The sequence below is a fragment of the Triturus cristatus genome, chromosome 3_2 (genome assembly GCF_964204655.1).
Source record: "Triturus cristatus chromosome 3_2, aTriCri1.1, whole genome shotgun sequence".
NCBI classification, from domain to species: domain Eukaryota; kingdom Metazoa; phylum Chordata; class Amphibia; order Caudata; family Salamandridae; genus Triturus; species Triturus cristatus.
The window spans coordinates 444,732,832-444,757,507 of NC_140584.1; the positions used below are offsets into that span (position 1 = coordinate 444,732,832).

The 24,676-nt window shown below is 45.2% G+C and overlaps 1 protein-coding gene across 1 annotated transcript in view; it reads right to left on the bottom strand.

Moving 5' to 3' along the window:
- Positions 1–24,676, bottom strand: part of VWCE (von Willebrand factor C and EGF domains) — a 463,775-nt gene that overhangs the window by 115,087 nt on the left and 324,012 nt on the right. The window contains exons 22-23 of the mRNA XM_085648045.1: positions 22,919–23,001; positions 22,048–22,138 (exon numbers count right to left, since the gene is read on the bottom strand). Of these exons, the coding sequence (XP_085504171.1) occupies positions 22,048–22,138; positions 22,919–23,001 (174 nt within the window). The remainder of the gene's footprint in view (positions 1–22,047; positions 22,139–22,918; positions 23,002–24,676) is intronic.

Sequence of the window (24,676 nt, forward strand, 5' to 3'; positions counted from 1 at the left end):
TCCTTTACAAGAGTTTTTTGGGTAGGAACTGGGTGAAACAGTTCTTCTGTGGGAGGCAGATCCTTCGGTGCCGATGGCTTTTTCGGCGCCGACTCTGTAGCGGTTCTGGGTTTGGAACCGTGCGGTTTTGCAGTGTCTTTGGCCGATGGAACCTGTTGTTTCCTCGGTTCCGAGGTCTTTTTCGGCTTCGAAGCATGGGAGTCGGGGCCCTTTGGTGGCAGTTTTTTGGTCGGCTCCGAGTGTTTTGTCGGTGTCGAGGACCCGGTGCCAGTCTTCGACGCCGAGTGCTTGGATGTCGAAGCAGCGGTCAGCGTGGATGAGGAAGAGGACGACTTCTTTTTCGGTGCCTGTGTATGTTTTTCGGCACTTAGCGTAGGCTGACTCGAGCCCGAGTCACCTGAAGGCTTAGTAGGCTTCTTTACCGGGTCCGAAGGCGGGGCATGGGAAGCAGTCTCTCGGTGTGCACCTGGGCCCGAAGGTGAAGGTGGGACCGCAGCCTTTTTAGATGGTGTCAAGGGGGGTCGGGTCGACATCTGTACTCACGGCCCTCTGTGCAGGAGTGATGTCCTCGACGTCAGAGTCATCGGCTTCGGAGGCGCTGATGAGGCCTTCCTCGACCCGCCCCTGCTCTGGCACATCGACGCCCTCTTGGAAGATGTCCTCGGGGATCAAAGATGAAGAGCGAGCCATGTTTCTTCTAGCTCGTCAGTCCCGAATCGTCTTCTTGGAGCGGAAGGAGGTGCAAGCTGGACAGTCTCGGAAACTTCGACCCACATCGAGGACACTTTTTGAATGGCATCCTTTCCATGAGCCATAAGATGAGGCACAGGTAGGCCCGAAGGCCTTCGCCGACGACCGGAATCGAAGTCTTTGAAGTTGTTAAGAGTCGCATGGATTGGGAAAACGCGATTGAGACAATACCGTCGAAAAGGGAAGGATTGCGCGTCGAAAGAGAAAACTGGTAACGGTTCCGAACTGGAGCGCGAGAAACACATCCGAGCCCGATGGTGGAAAAAAACAATCTGAGGATGGAGCCGATGGCCATACGCACTATGATCCAGAGGAGGAGTCACCTACCTCGTGACTTCCAAAGACTTTCCAAGACAAAATCCGGGCCCAATACCAGATGGTGATCTATGCATAGTGTGTAATCTGCAGCTCATATGCCTCGAACCTGTTGGTTTTGTCAGTTATCTTCAGCCTGCTTCTGGATGTGGTCTCTGTAGTCGTTGGTATTCGTTGGTCTTGAATAAACCCCTTTTCTTCCCAAACCACACCTCTGCTCTCATTCTTGAGGGACCTACTTCCACAAAGTGCTTTTATTAACAGATGTTGTATTGCCCACTATAGTACTCAGATTTTCAACCTCTGAAGAATGGAAAGCTGAGTTTGTCAACCAGGGCTACAAACAGGGGCAGAGGAACGTCGCCCCACTGCTTTCTCGCAGTGCAAGAAGCAGAAACATAAAATGGTATTCATAATACTGCGAGAAAGCAGAAGGTTTTGGTTGGGGATGGGCGGGTTGCTGGACCTGCTCCAGGCAGTGGAGGAGTAGCTTGCCCACTGTTGTGGACGCTGGGCGCTGACTCTTTGGTCGGCCCCAGGGCTGACCAAACCAGTCATAGGCACTCTCCCGTTTTCTCCATGTAGGCTGCATGCAGCCTGCATGGAGAAAATGGCCTCCCCATAGACGCCTGTAAAGTCGGGCATCCCAGCCAATCACAACGCTGCCATTGCAGCATTGTGATTGTCTTATGGGAGGAGAGGGAGGCAGCCTGCTTCCTGTGAGGAACAGAGAGAGGAATACGCAACGCGGGACCCGAGTCGACGGTAAGTTTAACATTTTTCTTTTAAATTAAGCCCCCCCTCCCTGCATGATCTACCACCCCCACTCCTGTGAGTCATGCCAGCAGCAACTGAGTACAAACCCTTGACCTTTGGATCACTGCATTTAACAGGAGCAGCAGATGTTCTGTGCAATAAGCCACCCTCCTGTCTATCTTATTGTCAATACTTTGTAGGTATTCTCAGTGTCTCTGTGTTTTTGGAAGAAAATATGTACTTCAGTGGCACAGATGACATGAAAATGTAAGTTGACATTGAGCATGAAAAGAGTGTGTGACTGTGCTTGTGTGCTTTCGTGTGTGTACACACCCGAGGCACCCCTTTGCTTAGTAATTATCGAGATGGAAATAATCATGCATGCCCTTCGATCCAGTGGCATAACAAAACTTGAGGGACCCCCTGCAAAGTACAAGGAGGGCCCCGCTGCGGAGTCAGCCAGGAGCTCTCATGCCACGGTATGTGCTGAGGGAGCCCCTGTAGCTCGGGCTACTTGCACCGCAGAGGCTGCGGGCGCCATGTTATGCCACTTCTTTGATCTCAGGTAATCTGCTACTACTAAGCCTCCACCACCCCTAAACACCACTCATCCCTGACCCCTAGAACTCCCTCACCACCCCAAAACACCATCCATCCAAGACCCCTAAAATGCCCTCATCACCCTTAAACTCCACCCACCACTGATACCTAAACAACCCTTTCTACATCCAAACTCCACTCATCTCTGAAGCCTTAAACCCCTCACGCCCCTAACCTCTACCCATTCCTGAACCATAACGCCCTTTTTGACAAATTCCACCCATCCCTGACCCCCAAAACCCCTCAGCACCCCTAAACTCCACCCATTCCTGAATCCTAAAAATCATTTACCACTCCTAAACTCTATCCATCACTCAACCTTAAAAACCCTTCACAGCCCTTAACTCTGCCCATTCATTAACCCTAAAAACATCTCAACACTCCTACACTCCACCCACCCCTTAACCCAAAACAATCCTTACCACCCCTAAATTCAACTCATTCGTGAACTCTAAAAACCACTCACCACACTCAAACTCCACCTATTCCTGATCCCTAAAAGCCCCAACCACCCCTAAACTACTCTTATCCTTGAACCCTAAAAACATCTTTCTACAACAGAACTAACCCATTACTGACCCCTAAAAAACACTCATCACCCCTAAACATCATCCATCTTTGAACCCAAAAACCTTCACTGCCCCAATTTTATGCTTCCTAGATTTTTTTTTTTTAAAAAATATTTCCTTAAACTTGATTTTCTATTATTTGGTTTCCTCCAAAGAGGTTTTTCAGTTTTTGTTTTTCTAGAAATACATATACATCTTAAAAAGGCATCTCTTTCCAATCAGGTACCAGTGCAGGGAGCATACAATGATTGATATAGGTGTATAGGGAGACAATTTCAAACAAAGTTGGGCTGCTCTATTCTTCACATCTTCTTCATATTAAGGGAGGCAAACGTAGATGGAATTCTAAGAGCTATGACTAGCGAGGATGATAGTCTCAATACGTGTTTTTTTGCAATCAGCATGAAGATCTAGCAGTAATAACATGACCATATTGTGTCAACTTGCATGGATGAGAACAAATTGGAATCTCAGAAAACCCCAAGATTTTTTGCATAGGAGTAGGCAGAAGCCTAGCCTAGCAGGCTACCAGGCAGAAGATCAAGAACTGGAAGAGTTATGTATGATTGTATGCTGCAGTGTGAGGGAGAGCTGTGAAGTTACATGTGATGCCCTGTGTGAGCGTATGGTACAGCTGTAGTAGTATGGGGCACTGTGAATGCTATGAGGTGTACTGTGAGTTCTATGGGGTGTACTGGACATAGAATGTGTTCTGGGGCATATAAAATCATTTGTTGGATGCAATGTGAATGCTGCAAGGCACAATATTAGTACAGTGTGGTACACTGAGTGTTCTAAGATACAGTGTTAGTGTAGTGAAGTGCAGCTAAAATGCTGTTCTTTTGTGTAAATACTGTGATAAGGTGTGAGTGTGGAGATATGCATTATAACAGTTGTGTGCTGCAGTATGAATTCTATGGGGTGGAAGGTGACAGCAGTGAGGGGCAATGTGAGGATTGAGGGCTTTCATTTTAGCACAATGCCAGTGAAGTGAATTGTGGTGTAAGTTCTGTGGGATGTAATGTGAATTCTGATTGTGAAGTTTATGCGTTGGTGAATGGTTACAGTACAAGTGTTGTGGGGAGCAGTGGAACAGCTTTGTTCTGAGGGGCATGAGATGGAAGTGCACAGTAATGTTGTGAGGTGGGTGTTGTGGAGTTCCATGCAAGTCCTTTACCTGAGTAGACCCTGCAAAGCAAGAGTCCTTTACTACTGTCCTACCATCAACCAGTGCTAAGTTTTTCCTCATTGCAGATAGTTCTGAGCTTAGAATCACATTAGTTTGTATAGACAGGGCAATGCCCATGTGAAACCCAAAGATTTGGGAGATAGTGAAAAAAACGCTTAAACCCTATCAAATGCAACCTCCCAAGAACACATATCAATAGGGATGTTCACTCTCTTAATCAAAATCTAAACTCTAGAAGGAGCATTGTGTGATTTTCAGCAGTTTTGATGACAAGTGGAGTTTGATGCGGAAGTATATAATATGATACGCTAGTGAACTCGTGAAGTACAGAGTCACTTCTGTCCTGATAGGATATATCGTAATGTCTGGGCTAGCGTGTTCCGTTTTACATTTCTCTTATCCAGGTGAGGTGTGTACTGCCAAAGTTTGCCTAATGTATTTAAGGAAATACAGTTGATGTGAGTGGATGCGTCTGTTGGCCTGTGCTACTTGGGAATCTGCATTATTGCAAGAGGTTTCATGAATATTTCTTCATTGAAATACTCAGGAGGAGGACCTAGGCACAGAACTATTTCAGCATCACACAAAGACAACCTGCCTTATGCTTGATTTAGGAGGACTGGGCAGTGACTATCCTACTTCCAGCACAATGCCTAAAAGGCATATATGAGCTATATGTTTTGTGGAATAAGTGGTCATGTTACAGTCATGAGTGCTGCTGAGCTAGACTGAAAGGGTCACAAACGCACGGCCCTTATGATGTCAGGAGATGCAGAGAAGAGGGAACAAATCACAAGATAGAATGGACAGTAAGGAAAAAGAAAAATCTGCTCAAATGTCGTATACGATTTGGTTATAATTCAGAGCAACTTTTTTAGGCAACCTGAGGAAGGATAGAATGTGTCTCATTCAACTGGCACAGCAGTACCGACCCAATAACGGAAGATTCAAGGTTAGGGTTGAAATAAGGAGTGGTGTTCATTGAGAGACATATTAACCGTAAACATTAATCAAATTGGCATCTCTAGAAGCAGTGCTGGAACTTTATGTGTGAAGTCTGAACATCAAAAACCATCTATGGACTGAAGAGCGCAGGAGGGAATGAAGGAGTAAAGGAGGGATACATGGGTTGACTCAGTGGTGAAAGGCATAGAACATTGGACAATGCAAGAAGAAACCCGTCATAGGACCAGAGAACGTAGAATGCCATGTAAGAATGCAGTAAAAGTCTTTGATGATATTAGGAAGTGCAATTATGTTAGAAAAGGAAAAAGTAACTTCTTTGTAACTATAGTTTTTCATTTTAAAACAATTCTAGATTCATTTCGTGCACAGGGGCGGCCTTAGGCATGTGCAAGCTGTGCACCTGCACAGGGCCGCCAAACCTCAGGGGCCGCCACGAGGAATCAGATACAATCAGTGGTCGAAGTGGGCAGGAACGGCAGGGCACGGCGTGCCCCTACTTTTTTATCTGGAACATGCGTCCCGGGACGTAAGAAATATCCAAGCACTGACGTTAGAAACCTAATTCAGGGAGGTAATACAGGCAAGATGGCGGCCGATGCTTCGGCCGAGTGAGCTGGGTTAAACGCTCCCGGCTGTTGGCGCTCCCCCCCCTCGAAATTGCTATGGTGAAGATATTGGAACCTGCTATGTTGTTATGCTGATATGCTCAAACCCTGAGCCAAACCATCAAAACTGACAGGGAAAGCTATGATCTTGCTTACGGTTGCTTCCCTTCTGTCATCGACGCGTAGACTACATTGGCGCTCCGGAGCCGCCGGAGTGCTTCGGTCCTGGGTCGGGCACTCTCCTGCTTTTCCTTCCTTCTCCGCCGTCACCATTCCGCAGGCAGGCGGTGGGAAGATGCCGCCTAAACCGGCCGCCAAGGGCCCTGCCAAGACTGTTAAATCTGGTAAAATTCAGCCCGGAGGAAGCAACGATACTGCTGGCAATCCAGGGGGGGCCCCGAAGACTCATAAATCTCCGCAAGAAGCTCCTTCAGAGCTGGCGAAGACAACTGCTGGTAAGGTTCCCTCTGCTTCTGTTTCTAATCTTGGTAAAAACACTGCTCCCCTGTTCTTGAAACGAACTCTGAGAAATACGGAGCAAAATTCTTGTAAAACTAAAACCATGAACTCTGGATTTTCAGCTGAGATAGCGGTTTCCCCCTCTTTGTCAGTGCTTGAAGCAAGCCACTCTTCCGGTCAAAAAAACGAGGGAGTTCTTCCAGCTAAAGACTTAAGACCGTTGGTAGTTTCAACGGACCCTCTCCAGGCCTTAGACATCTCGCCAGGATGCATTATGGGATCTGGAGTCCCTCCATTTTCACCTCAGGAAGTCTCTCCAAGTAAGGCTACCGTCTCAGTGGTGGATGCTCTTTCAGGGGGCAGGGGATGCGGGGAAGGATCGACGATTAACAACAGAGAGAGAATTGAGCCCAATCATGAATCTGTGCCTAACCATGAAATAGAACCTCTGGACAATTTCTTTTCACTGTCAGACGCTTCCACCTCGGACGATGGCGATGACGATGAGGATGAGGATGAAGATATTATCAATGGAGATTGGGCTGAATATGAGGCTGGCTCTACTAGCCAGGGTGAGGTGGACAACTGTCTTCTGGGGGGCTATATGAACCCGGTTCCACCTGATGGTACAATTCGCAAACGCAAACCTTCAAATAGTCAAGAGTTCTCTACAAAATCCGTATCCTCCAAAGACCCCTCTCGTTCAGGGGAGAATTTGGTCTGGGACTATTCGTTTTCATGTAGAGATCAATGAGAGAGCTAGGGAGACATGGGGTACGTCCGTATCCCCTGTGGTATAGATCAGTTTTTATCAAAGTTGGACGAACCCGAAGGTGTTGGTACAATCACTGAGAAGCAGTGATAGGGAACCCACTAGGTTTGTTAAAAGGCCCCTCACACACCAACCTGGTTGGTGTCATGCTTCATCATAGGGGCCCCAACCGGGTGGCCGAGTGCCTCCCGGTTGTGCTGCGACGCCTGACTACAGCGGAGCTGGTGTGGTGCAGAAGTGTGATGTCGTGAAGGCTTAAAAATATCTCTGAGAATCCTTGCCGAGGTGAGTTTATTATTGGCGGCTCAGGATATATTAAAATCAGACTATGTGGTGCAACTACGAAAGAGATTAGTTTCTAATAGTTGTATGTGTGGTAGGTCTACATGTTTCAGCCCACTTAGGAGTGTCAGGGGCTTTCGTCAGGACCGGTGTGTGAAGTGAGTGGCAAAGTGAGGAGTGCCACGTGATAGTGAAAAAGTAAAAAGGTTTTAGTTACCTACACACTCGCTAAGGTGTGTGGAAGAGGTGTCTGCACAATGGCGGACACCGCAGCAAAAAACCTGTGGGAGAAAAGAACATAGCACAAAGACATATAAAGCAGTGGCATATTGTGCTGAGTATCGCCGCAACTGTAAAATGCAATCTTCCGTGCTGTGATGTGTCCAACACATGAGGTCGGTTATGCCTGTGGCCACACACATACTGTATTGGTATGACATGCTGCTATAGTCTCACATTGATCAATAATAATGAGTGGACGCTGTGTGTCCTGTGAGCACTATCATTAAAATGGTGAACAGCAAGACCGGCAACAAGACAGGCAGGAAGGGTAGTGAACTAATATCATTGGGTGCCTGGTGGAGGCTGTGGGCACCTTGAACGGTGGTGATCTGTGTCCACCGAGTGGTTAGATTTAAACGTAAATACCCAGAATGCACAGGCTAGGCTGGGCTAACCAAGTGGCGGTGTGCAATATCGGTGAAGTGCTGGGTATAGGACGGGCAATTATCCCTTATTGACGCGCTTCAGGTAACAAAAGGAGGGGAAGACGAACAGAAGAAGTTAAATTAAAGGAATTACACTATGGCTGAGTGTAGGATGCTGCTCAGGAAAGGGGAGGAGTGCGCTCCTTAAATCACGATTGCTGTGGGGAGGAAGAAACCAAATCAGGCATGGAAGTCGGGAGATCATCGGCGGATGCCGGCCGACAAAGAAACAGCGCGCGTCACCTTACTTGATCTGGTCGCAGCACCCGTGTATCACCTATTCAGGGCTCCCGGATCCCGGATGATGGTGTGTCCATGGCGGAGGGGGAATAAGTAGTGGTAGGGGCCATGGACTACGTGCTGGGTGTCCGGTAAGCGCTGGTGTAGCAGGAGAGGTCTGCGCATGCGTGAAGCAGGATCGCGAGTAGCGCGCGCATGCGTGGAGCGCGAGCCAGCGTAGTGGATGCTATTCCAGCGCGCTCGCGCAGAGGAGCATGGGCGCTGTCAAGGGGAGGGCGCGAGCAGAAATAACGAGACTGGGGCAGACAGGTGGGCACTAGATGCCAAGTATGCAAAGTAAAGAATAGATGATCAGTGCCTAAGGTAAGCCTTACGAGTGAAAGGCGGGACCGAAACATGCAAGGATGCAGATGTCATGGAGGCATATGGCTATGAGCAGGAAGGGGAGTTAGGGAACCTCACGGAGGTTGGGGGTTATATGGGTTTGTCCGGGGGTGGGAGAACACATTGCTGGCATGTGAGGCTGCAGGAGGACAGATCAAAGGATAGAGTTAGGTTCTCCTGAGGCTATTCCATGGGATATTATCGTTAAGTCCGGTGGTGTGACTGGACAGACGATATATCCAACGTTGCTCTTGTTCCAGAAGGCGACTCTGGATATTGGGAAGGTTGTGGTCCAGGGCCTCTATAACAACCCACCTCATGTCATTGGTCGTGTGGCCTTTCTCTAGAAAGTGGGTAGTCATTTTGGTGGTGTTTTTCTTGCATCGTATTGTGCTGCGATGTTCACAGATCCTTGTTTTTACTTTGCGAGTGGTCATGCCTATGTAGGTGAGGTTGCAGGGGCAAGTGATCCGGTACACAACATGTTCTGAGTTGCAGTTCGTATGTTTGCGGAGTTCCCACGTTTTGCCGGGTTCAAGATTTAGTTGTTTGGTCGTCTCAGTAATGTGGCAAACACTGCAATTGCCGCATGGGAAATGCCCTTTGACGTTGGGGAGGCCCCATGCGTTGAGGACCGTGTTGGTGGGTTTGGGAAGGCAGAACGGTCTGGTAGATACGATGGTGTCCTTGATGGTTCGCGCTCTTTTGTTGGCCATGAGGGGAGGTTCCCAGTTGAGTTTTCCTGTGTTCAAGATTCTCCAGTTTTTTTTAATGATTTGGGCAACTTTGTTGGTCACTGTGTTGAAGGTTGTCACACATGTGAGTGGTGGGCTGGTAGGTGCCTTAATGTAGTTCTCCAGTAGGCCTTCGCGATTTTGGTTTCTGGCCCTCTTGTTAGCTGTCTTCGTTATCTTACGGGGATACCCGCGTTGGTGCAGCTTGTGGCAAAGGTCAGTTGCCTGTGCCTTGTAGTCCCTGGTGTCGCTACAATTCCTGCGGAGGCGAAGAAATTGGCCATACGGAAGGTTCTCACGTAGGGCTCGGGGATGGAAACTGGAAAAGTGTAGCAGGGAATTACGAGCTGTGGGTTTGAAGTGAGTCTTACTCACAAGGCCTCCTGATTCGGCTTTTATATCCAGGTCTAGGAAGGTGGTCTGGTGCCTGTCTGAACTGTGTGTGAACCTGAGGTTGGGGTCACATCTGTTAATCCATTCACAGAAAGAGGCCAAAGATTCTTCTGATCCCTCCCAGATCAGGAGGATATCATCAATGTATCGCTTGTAGAATTTGATTTGGGGGATGCGTGATGAATTGGTGTTAAGGAGGTGTTTGGTCTCAAAATGGAAGACATACAGGCCCGCTATACTTGGGGCGAAAACACTGCCCATTGAAGTACCGTACTTCTGGAGATATAGCTTACCTTCGTATTCAAAGTAGTTCTCTTTGAGCGCTAGTGTTGCGCATTTTAGTACAAAGGAAGGAGGGGTGCGATATTGCCAGTCGATGTTGTTGAGAGCCTGTTCTAATACTTTGAGGGTGTCGTCTTGAGGGAGACTGGTATACAGGCTCTCTACATCAAGTGACACCAAAAAGGAATTGTTGGGATCGTAGCGTATGTCCGCTAGAAGACCTAGAAGGTCTTTGGTATCTTTGAGGTAAGTGCTGGTGGATTGAACCAATGGTTGCAAAAAATGATCACAGAAACGTGAAAGGGGTTCCAAAAGAGACCCGATGCCCGAGACGATGGGGCGTCCCGGAGGTGGGGTTTTGTTCTTGTGAATCTTAGGAACCGTGTAAAAATATGGTGTCTTGCCTTGCGTGGTTGTGAGAAATTTGGCCTCGTTCTTGGATATGTGGCCAGAGTCTTCCGCTTCATCCACTAAGGATTGTATGCGAGTCTTGAGGGAGGGGGTGGGGTCATGTGTGAGCAACTCATAATTTTTGGTGTCATTGAGTAGGCGCTCACATTCGCGGTGGTAGTCCTCTTTATTGAGTATTACAGTGCCTCCCCCTTTGTCCGCTGGTTTGATAATGATTTCTGGGTTCTGCTTCAATGATTGTAGGGCCAGGCGTTCAGCCTTGCTGGTGTTTCAGTGATTGTACCAACACCTTCGGGTTCGTCCAACTTTGATAAAAACTATTCGTTTTCAACCACGCATCCTTACCCGCTGGCAGCTGGTAAGGACCAATTATCGGGTATTATAGACGCAACCCTACCCTCTCTCGATCCTTCAGTCCCTAAGAAACCTATTACCTTAGAGACTATCTATGATACGATGTTGTCACATAGGGCTGAAGCGAGACTTGAAAATGCCAGAATGCAGGGGGCATGCCGTAAACTGCAGAATGCTATCAGACGGGTCAACAAATCTTGCGCAGAAATTGGTATAAGAGTAGGGGAAACTGAAACCCGTATCTCTATGTTGGAAGATGAAGCTGTAATACAGAAGGGGTTGGTCAATGAGCTAAAGGCTCAAAAAGAAGACGTTACCTGGAAGCTCTCCGAGTTGGAAAATCGCATGAGACGCAACAATCTAAGGGTCTTGGGTATCCCGGAGGGCGCAGAAGGGGGTGATACGAGACAATTTATCATTCAGCTTTTTGCGGAAGCTTTTCCTGAACTATCTAAATGGAATTGGGATATCGAGATCCAAAGAGCCCACCGTTTTCCTTTTTATAACAAACCTCAAGTTCCTCGCCCCGGATCTGCAACTGTACACCCCCGTGCAATTTTGATCTTTATCAACAATTTTCTTGCTCGTGAAGACGTATATATCTTAGCTAGACCTAATCAGAAGAGAGCAGCCAAAGGCGTTAATTTTTTTGTTACACCTGATTTCTGTCACGAGACTGTTGTGCGGAGGTGGCAGCTCCGCCAGCTGATTCCCCTCTTTTTGGCTAAAGGGTGTCAAGCGTTTCTGCTCAATCCCGCAAAACTGAAAATAGTTTTTCAAGGCGAGAGCAAGTTTTTTTTTTCTGAAATTTTAGCTAAGGAGTATCTACATTCACTCAAGCCTGGTTCCTAATTTGGGTTTAGTCTAAATGGTTACTTGCCCGGTTTTTCTCTTTTCTGAGTGGTTGGGGGAGCGCCATAGGGAGCGTCTCCCACTCTCCATCACCAGGACCTTGGTCCTAATGCCTTCAAGTAGGGTGGGCTCAGTGGGTGGTGGGTGGGGGTTGGGGGTTGGGAGGGGCACATTTAAAATCATAAAACACCTTGTTCCACAGATCACTGATTTTTTGATTTTGTTTTCTTCGTATTGTATATTTTATGTTTTATTCTGTAGGTTTATCCGCACTGGTTATTCAGAATATGCTGGTTTATGGCTGATAAGGGGATCAGAATAGGTACATATAACGTTTGCGGCCTCAACAATTTTGATGAACGGAAAAAGATCCAAGCAGAACTGAAAGTTACTCTTCCTGATATTATCTGTTTGCAGGAAACCCACATTTCTTGGACTCATAGGCAGAAGTTAAATGACTTAGGATATTCTATACTTGCCACATCTAAACAATCCGATACAAAATGTGGCGTCGCTATTTTAGCGCGACCCTCTTTAGTCCCTCTAGGTCGTTCTTCAGTGGATATCTTAGGTCGCTGGGCTATTTTCGAATGTTCAGTTGGGGGGACTAGCTTTACGTTATGTACTATATATGGCCCCAATTTGGACGAACCAAGTATCTTTAATTTTTTAAATGGGGAACTAGCTCTATGGCCTTCACCTTTAATTCTTTGTGGGGATTTGAACATTAATCTTTCCAGTAATTGGACTTATCCTTCCTGCTCATATAAAGGTCGCAAACCTAAAGTTTTTCAAGCTCTTAGGAATTTGGTTCTGGACCACGGGTTGGTAGATGCCTGGAGCACGATTTGTCCACAGGAACCTGGGTACACTTTTTTTTCCCCTCCGCACAATAAATTGTTCCGATTAGATTATTTTTTTATACCAGCTGCTTGGGCCCCTAGTACTCAAATCCAAATCTTTCCGAGACTTTTATCTGATCATGCCCCAGTAATTATATCTTTATCTAATATTCCCATGTCAAAAGGTATCAAGACCTTCTCTTTTGATAGGAAACTATTATATGACCCCTTATTCCTGGCACATATGAAGAAATGGATTCAGGACTTTTTTCTATGCAATCGTGGGTCTGCTTCCCCTGCGGGGATATGGGACGCCTTTAAGGCTTGTTTCAGAGGCGAGGTTCTTAGCTTCGGTCTGTTTGCTCAAAAATCTTGTAAACAAAAAATGCTAGAACTTTTTACTCTTCTGAAAAACGCTGAATTGGATTTAGCTATTCAGCTACGGGAAGCAGCTGATCCTAAAACAAGTCTGGATAAACTTGCTCAGTGTAAAGCTAATATTAACCTCGTCTGGGCACAGGAGATCGCACTTAAACACCATCTTTACAGGAGGCAACTCTACGAATTTGGTGAATCCTCTGGGAGATTTTTGGCTCAAAGAATTCGAGCAAAAAAACAAGCTTCAATGATTAATTCTATCTACAATGCTCAGGGTCTATTAGTTCATGAACCACAGTCTATTGTGAAGGCTTTCCATCATTTTTACTCCGACTTATACGCCCAACTGAATACTGTAGATCTTCCAGCCGATCTCGGGCTTCCGGCATTGAATTGGGAACAAGTGGATCCAGCGGATGCCGAAAGATTGGAAAGTCCGGTAACATTTGAAGAAATAGAATTAGCATTATTCAAGATGCCCTCAGGCAAGGCTGCTGGGCCAGATTCTCTCCCGATGGAGGTTTATAAGGTATTTTTTTCTGAAGTTCGGAAAGATATGCTATGTGCTTTTGAGGCGGCCAGGCAGGGATCTCCCCCCCATTCTTGGGATGAAGCACATATCGTCATTTTTCATAAAAAAGGGAAGCCTACGGATCAACCAGGGTCTTACCGTCCGATCTCTTTGATCAATTGTGACGGGAAACTGTACGCAAAGCTTCTCGCTAATCGAATGGCACCGCTTATCCCGGAATTGGTTTCACCTTTGCAGCATGGGTTTGTCCCGGGCCGAGGTACAGTCGACCATGTCGCCCGGGTTGTTGCTCTCCTCGACGTCGCGCAGGTCGAATCCAGACCTCTGGGCCTCGCTCTGCTCGACGCCGAGAAGGCCTTCGACAGGGTCGCTTGGCTGTTCCTCTGGGAAATAATGAAGCGTATGGGATTTGGCGTCGATTTTCTTCGTGCTCTTCAGATATTTTACCGAGCCCCTACGGCAAGGATTTGTACAATGGGAATCAAATCCGAGGTGGTTAAAATCTGCAGGGGGACCCGGCAGGGATGTCCCTGCTCTCCTCTCCTATTTGCCTTCTACATTAACCCCTTTGTGAAAATGCTTGAGTTGAATGCCCAAATCCCCCCATTTGTAACCCAGAATCTGCCATATATTGTCCTTGCCTATGCAGACGATATTACGGTTATCACTTCTAATTTAGAAGCTGCTCTTCCAGTTATTGAACATCTTGCGGTTGTTTTTGGTAGATATTCTGGTTACAAGTTAAATTCTACCAAGACTCAATGTCTTTCTCTGAATTTACCCTCGATCTCCGATTCCAGGGTAGTTGAAGAAGTGGTGTATCTTGGAATTAAGATCAGATCCAATTTGGACGATTTGGTTTCTGCTAATTGGAACGATATCCTAGACAAAACCAAATCCACGCTGGAATCCTGGCAGAGCATACATCTTACGCTTGTAGGTAGATCTAATCTTTTAAAGATGGTTATCCTTCCAAGAGTACTTTATTTTTTTCGCGCCGTACCTTTATTGGTTTCCAAGCATCAGATCCAACAATTGCAATCCCTTTGTGAAAGATACATTTGGGCCCCGGGGAGAATTCGGAGAGCTTCACGCTGGATGACACTACCATTTGATCGCGGGGGATGGAGAATCCCCGATTTTGCATTATATCAAATTTCTTGTTTACTCTTAAAGATGCGCATCTTGCTTACGGGGGAAGAGGTTAATAATTTGGCAGAAGCACCTTCAATCTATCAAATGGTGCTCGGTAGCTATGCCAAGAATTGTTTACAAATTGAAATTGATGGCAGCTACTATAAGCGCACTCGTTTTAAGATACTTTCCTCTGCTTTTTCTGTTTGGAAAACTCTTAAAAAAATGTTTCACATCCCCAAATATACTATCTATACCCCTCTAATTGCTCCACATCTTCTTCCCTCTACTTTTTATGATTCAGTTGGCCGACAATGGTATTCTAAGGGGATTTCACGGCTAGGGGCTTTCGTTTCTGCAAGGGGATCTTGTCTTTCCTTTGATGAATTTAGAAAGAAATTTGATTTAGCCAACAATCAATTTTTCAAATATCTTCAGATCCGGGATTTCCTTCACAAACATACTTCTCAATTAGTCTCTATTCGTATTATTGATGCTATAAATTCTCAGTTACGAATCGGCTCTATTTATCAGATACTATTAGACTCTAGAGTAGATGACCTGGAGAAAATTAATTTGAAGTGGAGAACATGGCTGGCATCTCCTCTCATCAACGTCGAAGACTCGATTATTATTGCCCACAGGACTCTGTACTCTGCCTCATTAAAAGCTCAGCACTTTAAAACCCTGTTTAATCTGTATCGCACTCCCGCGGTTATCGGGAAATGGGGCAATTCCTGCCAATTTCCTAACTCAGCAGTCTGTTTCCGATGTAAATTGGCTAATGCCGATATTTTACATATTTTTTACTCCTGTCCCTCTTTACGTTGCTGGTTTAATCAAATTGAAGGTTTTCTGTCTCAAATTTTAGGTAAACCAGTGTCTGTCTTTTCAAGCTGGATTTTATTAGGGATTGGAGGAGAGCTATCTGAGGGACAAAGCTTATTTAATTTTCGATACTTTTTGTTTATTGTTGCTGCTGTAACCAGATTATCTATTGCAACTGCTTGGCTACAACCTGATGCTCCGAGTTTTGATCATTGGCGGGCCAAATTATTTAACTTGTATAATTTAGAAATCAGTATGTATAGGCTTAAAAAACCACGCAAAAAGAAATTTGGTATTGCTATTTGGCAACCGCTTATTGATCATTTATCTGACTAAAAATCCTTTTTTCTTTCTTTCTTTCTCTGTTTTTGTAAAAATTCAGTTGTACTGCTTTTCTATTGTGGATCTCTGTGGAACATTAATAAAAATATAATAAAAAAAAAAAAAAAAAAAAAGAAATATACAAGCACTGCAGAGAAGGCTTCCTGGCATTAGTGGCTGTTTGGGGACGGGCGGGGAGCAGAGAAGGAAAAGGTCTCCGTCTCTTGCTTCCTGCCCAGACAAGGAAGGTGTCCGCTTCTGCTCTGCCGTTGGCAGCTGCCCCCCCCTCTCTTTCTTACTCTTATTCCCTCTCTGTCTGTCTAACTCCTCCTCACTGAAAACCGTGACTCAAGAAATGGTTCTCACCCTCTCTTTCTTCCTGCCGTTCATTTGTTCCCCTGTGAAATGGATGCAAAAAAGAAAAACACTTTAGCTGGAAATGCCGTTTTGAAATTTTTCTATTCCAAAGTGCAGCCACGGAAATAAAAGGTTCAAAATATGAAAAATCAATAAATAAAGCAAGACGGAATGTTTTTAAAGTGCCCAGATCGGTTTTATTCAAACCCCAAAAACATTAGCGTCACTTTACTCAGTTTGCCAGTGAAGCTCTGTTTTCCCCCGGTGGGGAAGTGCACCAAACCTGGAGGTACTGCGATACCTGGTTGATGGGTGGATTGGAAAACAAAATGTGTACGGCGGCTTTGTGTTCACGAATGTGGTCTTTTTAAACCATACTGCTTACGTTTTGTAAGCATATAAGCAGTGGACATTGAAATGGGTCCTTTCTGGGCCCTGTAGTTTTCAGGCAGAAGCACTCACTGATTTCTGAATAGTGAGTGTAAAAGCGTTAAGTTCACCGTGTTGTTCCTGCTTACATTTCACAAGCTTTATTTAATCTTTAATTCCCAATGAGTGTTTGCTTTTTCCAGGATGTTTTTACTTTTTCCTTTAGGGAGCATATTGCTCTTGCCAGTGCTTAATTTGAATTGAGTCGGATCCAGTTGTTTATAGCAGGTCAAATTGGATTGTAGTTGAAGGCACTGTGAATTTCTCTCAGTGGGGCAGTATGGTGTTCAGTGAGGAAGCGGATGTAGCACTGGGGGCAGAGCTGCCGAATTTAGAACTGAGGAACCAGGTTCGGCCTTCATGAGCAATCCCCCAGACCACTCTCCTGAGGAAGCACATTCCCACGCTAGACCTTAGAAGACCCTGCAAATCCGGAAAAGCCCTGGTGTCTTAACACCAGCAGGTGGACCCTAGCAGTGGCGTGTGGGTTCACCTTGAAGGCTTGCCCACCACAATCCATACTGAAGTTCACCTCCAGTCTTGCTGGCAGGCCTAAGAAGTAGCAGACCCTAGAGCAACAGTGAGGTCACAGGACCCCTGAGAACAGCTGGCACTAGGGTGATGCGACCGGTGTGACCGCAACGGGTGCTGACTTTGAGTGGGGGCATTATATATTATGGTTTTAAAAGCACTTGCTGCCTCCTTCCTGGCCTACAGCAATTTTCGCAATAATAAAAATGTCATGATAACTCCGGTGAATAAACGTCTTACTAGAGCGAGATCGGAGTTTTGTCTAGTGGAAGTTTTGACTCATGGAAAGATAGCGCAGAGGGATAATGTGCCTGCTGCTAAGAACATGTGCCATGCCCATCACAAAGTGCACATATTGTAAATAGGTTAGTGGGTTACTGCTTTTGACAGTAAGATCCTTTTGCTACTTGCAGTTTATAAGTTAAAATCCTAACAAAGAACAGTGAGCTATTAGCTTTCATCTTAGAGCTGCATACAAACTGCAAGGTATAAACTAGAGCTTTATGGTTTTTTTCCTAAGCCTATGATTATCCTAATGTTGCAAAAAGTGTTCATTTGGATAGAAATCAATAATGATTATTAAAGGGAACCTCCAATCATGGTATAAAGTTTTAAATTCTGAGTTTGTGTTTCTCCAGATCAATCACGATTAAACTATACTGCCTACTAATATGGTTGTCATGTGACTCCTACACCTTGTAGTCCTTTGTCTGATGTAACATTTCCCATACAGTGATTTACACACGTAAAATTGATTGTCTCTGTGTATATTTCTGACAACAGAAAATCCATGGCTCAGAAACAAATGGCTTGTTCTTCCACTTTTAAGCATATTTGGGACATTCTGTGATTAGAAACATATCAGTGTCTCGATTATTGCGGCACCAGAGTCAGTATACGCTGCCTCTGGCGCCCCTGCTTGGCTAGTTGTTTCTACGCTGCCTCTGGTGCTCCTGCTTGGCTAGTTGTTTCTGAGATGATTTACATTAAAATCTCCCGCATCACATGGCGTCCTCGGTACCTCCAAGTTGATCTTTTAAGTTTCAGTCACTTTCTCCCCAGTTGTCTTTGTTCGTTATCGGTAATGCTCTTCTTTTAATTATTGTTCATTTCCCAGTGTTTGTCTTCGGTTTGGACAGTGTCACTCCTGGTGTCTGTCTCAGTGCCGCTGTCTCTTTGGTAGCAGCAATACTGTCACTTTAGTGTTTGTTTCTAAAGTCAGTGCGCCTTTATTTGTTTGGGTGCTTTGCTGCTGTTTCTCATTTTTACTCGGCTTTCCCTCGATGTCCCTCTCATTAGTATCAGTCTCCCACTTTCGCCTACGGTGTCCCTCTTTTAGTGTCTGTGTCGTGTGTCAGTGCTGAGTCGCGACCACCCCCCGCCCCAAACGATTTATTTTTATGCCAGCGATGTGGTCTCCTATAATGTATTTGGTATCAATGCCATTGGCTCTCTGGCGGTCTCCCTCTCGTGTCAGTAATGCTGTCACTTCCGATGTTGCCCTATCTGTTCAGCTAAGTCTGTCTTTAACCATGGCAAACTTTTGTGCGCCACTGATTCTCTCTATTTCCATGCGTACGATTGCTGTTGTACCTGCCAAGTGGAAAGCACAGTGTGATGTGTGATGCCCTCAAGGGGGTTGTGAGTTTTTTTAAGCCAGTAGTACTTCGCGTTTTGGAAGTTGTAGTTTAATTATCACGATAAGTATGCGCTTAAAATTTCAGTATGTGGTGTGTCAGTGATGACTTACTCTGCATCGTGCTTATGTCTGTGGTCCAGTTATCAGACTGTTGGTGTGCCTGTCTCTCAAACTGATGTGACAGCGATGTTGTCTCTTCCTCTGTTTCTTTTTCTTCAGCTTGGTGTACATCTTTTCTCTGTTCAATGTTTGGGCTTGTGCTTCAGTCATTGATGGTGAGTTTCTCAATGTGGTTGTTTGATGTAACTGACAGTTGGGCTCTCTTTGTGTGGTCTTTCATGGAATCTGCCTGTGGTGTTAGTAAATATCGTCTTTCAGTGTTTTTTATGTGTTATTTGTACAGCACAAATATAGCCGATCAGGAAGGTAGTGGAGCCCTATATAAGATCAAGGGGTAAATTTCAGTCGAAAAGTGATTGCAGGGGCACTTGTGTTCTGAGAGCAGAATTGGTCTTGTCAGCCCCGATGGTTACGGGTATGCTGTTTCAGATTCTTGCTGCATGGACAGAGCAGGCTTGTTGTCTTGGTTTTTCCATTTCTTAATTTTCCATCTGAATGTGTTCCTTCCGGTTGGTGGTTTGTAGAGAGTCAACAGACCTGGTGAGCTTGTCAGCCACATAGGCAGGGGTGGTTGTTGTGTGGTGAATTTTAGGGTTCAAAATCTTCTCTCAAGGCCAGTGTGTCACTGATTTTGGTTTTTAATTTCTTGCACGGGTGAGAGAGGTGCCATTTCTTCTCTCATATGTCACTGAAACCACTATGTGAGTTAAGCTGCCCTTCCCTTTGGATGGGATCATTGTGTATTACATCATCAGTTTTTGCTAGGGTCTCTTTGTTGTCAATAATGCTGTCTCCTGGTGTTTGCCCCAGAGTTCACTGATAGTATTTCTAACGGATGCTTCTTCTGCATGTTTCTTGTATATAGAAATAATCTCAGGTGTCAAATTGGATCAATAAACTTTTAAGCCCTGCTTTCCTGGGACCAGATTTGCTACTACAGATGCACCACATTGGTACTGCCCACAACTCTGATGACATTCCCTTTTTCATATCTGTCCCAGAAGCTCAGTGGTTAGGAAGTATAGTTGAATATACTGCCTTTTGTTACCCCCGCCCCCTCTGTACTTCTACAGTAGCAGCGCTAACAGTTCTGTGGCCTGGGCTAAAACCACGTTTGAGTTGCATGCAACAAATGGCAGTATCCGTCTTAGCTACAGCTTTGCAGTAATATTGCAGCTTCTGAAACCCTTTCCCGATCAAGTGTGCTTTCCTACTGTTGCTACACTGCTTCATCAGAAGTCCAGACTAATTCAAGCAATTGGCACTTGCGGGCTAGTTCTTATGCAGGTTATAGGTGTATGTACCGATAGTAAGCCAAAGGCCCTTCTTAAGGTGTGCCACTTTCAAAAAATATAGTTCCTAACACTCTAAAGCATATCAAGCATTCTTTGCAAGAACGGAGCTGGGCAGTATCAGATGTTCAAAGGGGTCACGGATTAGAGAGAGTCTGTGGAGTCTACTTGATTGGAGTATTGTTTCTTATGGCCGGCTCTTGTTCCAACACAAAAGGAAAGTTGCAGGTGGCTACAGGGCATGTGAATTTGAGGGTGTGCAGTGCAAGTAATTCCACTTAGGGCTAAGCTATCGGGGACAAATCTAGAAAACAAGATGTCCAGCCTGGTTGTCATATAGGATCAGTTCTTTTTTTCTTGCAGAGGTTTGTCCTGGTAAGAAGTAAATATGGATCTCTCCAGCCCTATGTCAAAGACTGGACGCAGTGAATGTCTGTCCAGTTTCTCTCTTAATTTCTTGAGGATAAGGCGACTCCTCCCAGTATCCACAATATAGCTTTGCACAGTGTAACATGTTAAAGTAATCACATGCTCTCCTTAAGAGGGTCCCAGTTAAGATGAAAAAACACAGAGGTCAATAAAGTGGCAATTTGATAATACTTGAGTGAAGATGGAGATATTGTTGTAGTAGATAAGTCAGGAACCAAACTTTCCGAAGCACATGGAACAGAGAAGAGCCAGACCAAAGAATCTAATGGAATTCAACTGCATGAAGCAAAAATAAAGAAAAAATTGTACAGTCAACAGGATGAAAAATAGGGAAAAAATGTGTTTCAACTCATCTTCCTCTTGTGAATGCTTCACAGGAAAGATTTCTGCTTTATCTTGGAATAGGAACCTCTATTCGAGTTCTCTGCACAAACCACACCCTTGGAAAGGGTAGTTTATAAGCATGGCCTTGCCTCCTTCCTCAGAATTATGACCTTGACTAAACACTCAAAAAAGACCAAGTTAGAAATCCTTTGCCGGCTGCTCCACTGCCGCCTGCGCAGACTAAAGCTTTTACCTCCCACAGTACAGACACCTTTCTGGCTGAACGCGATCACTGACCGTCAGTACAGCCCAGGCAGTGAAGATGCGCAGTTGCAGGCTGGGTGTAGCGTCCAGCAACACACCGTCCGACTTTGGCATAAGTGGCGCCGGGTGGGCGTTGCGGCTGGCAGACGTCAGAAGCTGAGGATAGAGTGATCTGCGCAGACTCAACCTCCTCAAACTGCTTCCCGCGTGCGGCGTGTGTGTCATCAGTCTGCATTCTTTCTGGTGGTCGGACTCGGAACGTTACGACGCGTGAGGTGCCATATAGCTGTCACACATTGCCAAACTGTGGTAGGAAGGTGTGTCTCAGTGAGTCTTACAATTTTTTAAATACAAAGAAAAAAAACATTATAGGTGAAAAAGGGAAGAAAGGGAAGCATGATAGGTTTTTGGTAATCATGAGTGGTGCGTCACGTGCTGAGGTTGCGGAAATTCGTTTCTTTTGCAGTTTTCCCGGTGTGCCTGGGTGAAAACGAACTCTTATTTACTACATCGCTGCCCGCGTATCCAGAGGACACAGCTCCTGTCATGGCCCTGTAGCGGTCTGTGCCAGTCCCTCACGTTGTGTGTCACAATGCCCTCCTCCTCCTCCTCCTAAATGTTATCGTTCTGAGACAAATTCGGAAGGGTAGGAGCAGCCGCAGGTACTGGTCATCTAACGCCTTTTCTGGACGTTTTATTAAAACACCTTCCTGAGCTCCGCCCCGCCCGGACCCCCTCTTCCGGGGCCCCCTACCTACGCTCCCTGCACAGGGCCACCATGAGCCTAAAGCCGCCCCTGCCGTGCATAATTAAATCATCTAGTGATTGAGCTTGGAAAAGTATTTTAAAAGGTGGAGGCTATATAACTCTTTATGAAGTTGACCAAATTACACACTACCATCTTCAGACTCTATTTCCCATCAGAAGAGTAGGGGAAGAAATGGTTACTCCAGAGAGAGGCATGTCCGATAGATGGACGAAAGGCAAGTTTTGAGGTACACATATACCTGAGCAGGTGGCACAGCATTCTCCCGGAGGGGTGTAGGGCTCTGAACAGGATACCTGGCATGTTATTTCCTTACAGCTCACTTCACCACGCTGACAGAGAAAAATAGTACCCAATGAGTGCTGAGATAGGTTATAGGAGAGAGGGAAGAGGGAAGAGCAAGGAGCTATGCAAATGGAGGCTAGCAGAGGAGGAGATGAACGTGGCAAGCACAGGACAGAGAGGAGGTGGAAGAGAAGAATGGAGAAGAAATAAAATGGATAAGGGAAGTGAATAGAAAGAATCTCAGGAATCAATACAAGGGAGAAGAGATGGAATTAGATAAAGGGTAAGAGGAGTGTTAGAAGGAGGTGATGATAAAGTAGAGAAAGAAAGCACTGAATAGCAAAGGAGAAGTGAGATGCAGAATCGGGGTAGGATGCTTGCACAGAGAAAAGGAAGAGTGTAGGCATTAAATAGAGGTGGGATCTAAAACAACAGAGCAGACGCCTGCATAGTAAGGGAGGAGGTATAATGATTGGGTAGAGCATAGGAAGGATGGACAATAATGAAACAAGAGTTGAATGCAATAAGCAGAGAGCAATAATTAGGTATAACAAAATGTGATGAAAAAGGAAGGAAGTTAAAATATGGTACAGATAATAAGGGGAAAAGATGAATGGGAAAAAGCTGGGTTTTTTTCGCCGCAGAACATTCAATATAATGTCATAAGGTGAGCATAAGAATATCTTTTCCCTTCATCACACCTCACCTCTTATTCCTTTCTCATGCCCCTCTCCAGCCAGCTGTCAATTTCTCAGCCTTCCACTTTTTCCTCCCTCCATCAAGTCTCAAATTCATCCCCCTTCATGGACCTTCACTGACTCACTCACCTGGCAGGTGCACTGTGTGCAGGGGTCCTTCTCCATCAGGAAGGCTTGTCCATCCAGGACCTTCCTCCCTTCGTATGTACAGTCTGAAGAGGGAGAGAGAAAATGTCTCAGAGGCCAGAATGAGGATGAGACTTCAACAAAGATTATGGGAGTTGATGTCTGTGGTCCTGTGTCGCTCCGAGTCCAGCATATTTTGTTTTGACAAAGCTTTTTGACAAGGCCTTGACACAACTCTTTCTCATCTCTCTTCTCACACAGAAAGATTATTGTGACCCCTGTCTCTTTCTCATTGTATTTGGGGTACAGAAGATACTTCCTTCATCCCCGCCCCACATTTGGCACTTTTCGTTCACCATCTTACTGCTTTCTCTGTTGCAAAAGGTATGGTATAACACAAAGGACATGCAGACCTAGGAAAGTACCACAAGAGATGGGTCAGTGGCCAAAACAAACGCTCTGTTCATTCTATTGAGGGAACCCTCTTCTTGCCTGCTCCTCAGAGTTTCTACACTGTATTTTTTATGTCACTTCCAACATTTCAACCTTTGAGCTTTCATGGACTCTGCTGCAATTAGACTCCACAGCTATGGGACATCTGAAGGAAAATTGAAAGCTAAATGTGACCCTGTTCCTGAGGTGAGGGAGTAAGATCCAGGACAGCAAAACAGCACAATGTCAAGTTGCCTGGGACTCCAAAATCACTGTTGTTAAATCTCAGATTTGTCCCCATAATAAGTGTGCGCCCCCAGCCCCACCTGGAAATTTGAACTACATTTGAGGGGGAAAGGGACTTTAAAATGTAACTTTTCAGCAGGCCAAATGTTGGACAAGTAGATGAAAGTTTATAAATGGGTTCACAAAGATGAGCGTATGCATAAGTATGATTTACTCTTGCAACACTCCTGGCTTACTAACAAATTTCAGGAGTACTCCTGATTCACTCCTGTAATTCAGGACTAATACAAGAGTAAACCACAGCCAAATATCTGTGAATGGGCCCTACTGACGTTTGCAAAAAAAATGGAACTCACCATAGTAGATTTTGATCACCAACAAGAGTGAACGCTAAACAACATTTCACCAGACTTTAGTGCTGCATGGTCCTTGGCTTCATTTGGTGCCTTTTCCTAGTTTGATGTATTTTCATTGAGCTGTTTTGAATTTACACTTAAAATGGAAGTTTTTGAGTATAAGTCTGTAAAGGAAGAGGACAGTTGCCAGGTGTCAGGAGCCCTGTGTTAACATTACTAAGGTTGAACTGAGTGATAACGTTAAAGTAGTTCCTTAAAGTCATGTGTTTTTAGGTTTTGTGTTGTAACCACTGTTGACACCCTTGCTAATCTTAATTTCTCTTTTACCTTAGTTTTTAAGGGTATTTCCTATTGGTGTTTGTGGATAGAAATGATGATAAGTGTGTCTGACGAGTGGATGGATAAGAAGGACAATAGTTCCTGTAGTGTTTGCCGCGATGCATGATTCTCATACCTAGAGAAAGATAGTTTTTGTCTGTTGTTTAAAACGGAATGTTTGGACCTATGGTGAGCATGAAGTCCAAACTGATTGACGTTCATAAGGTCCTTTAGTTCCAGGTGGAATGGGAAATGGAATGGTTCCTAGGTTGATTGTTTTAAACTTTTTCAGGGCATTATGAAGGTGGTGTTCTTTGTGGTGGGCTTTAATTTTTTTTTTTTTTAAGCAGATTTTATTAAGAAAACTTTAAGTAGCAATCAAGACGTTATGCACACAAAAAAGGTCATA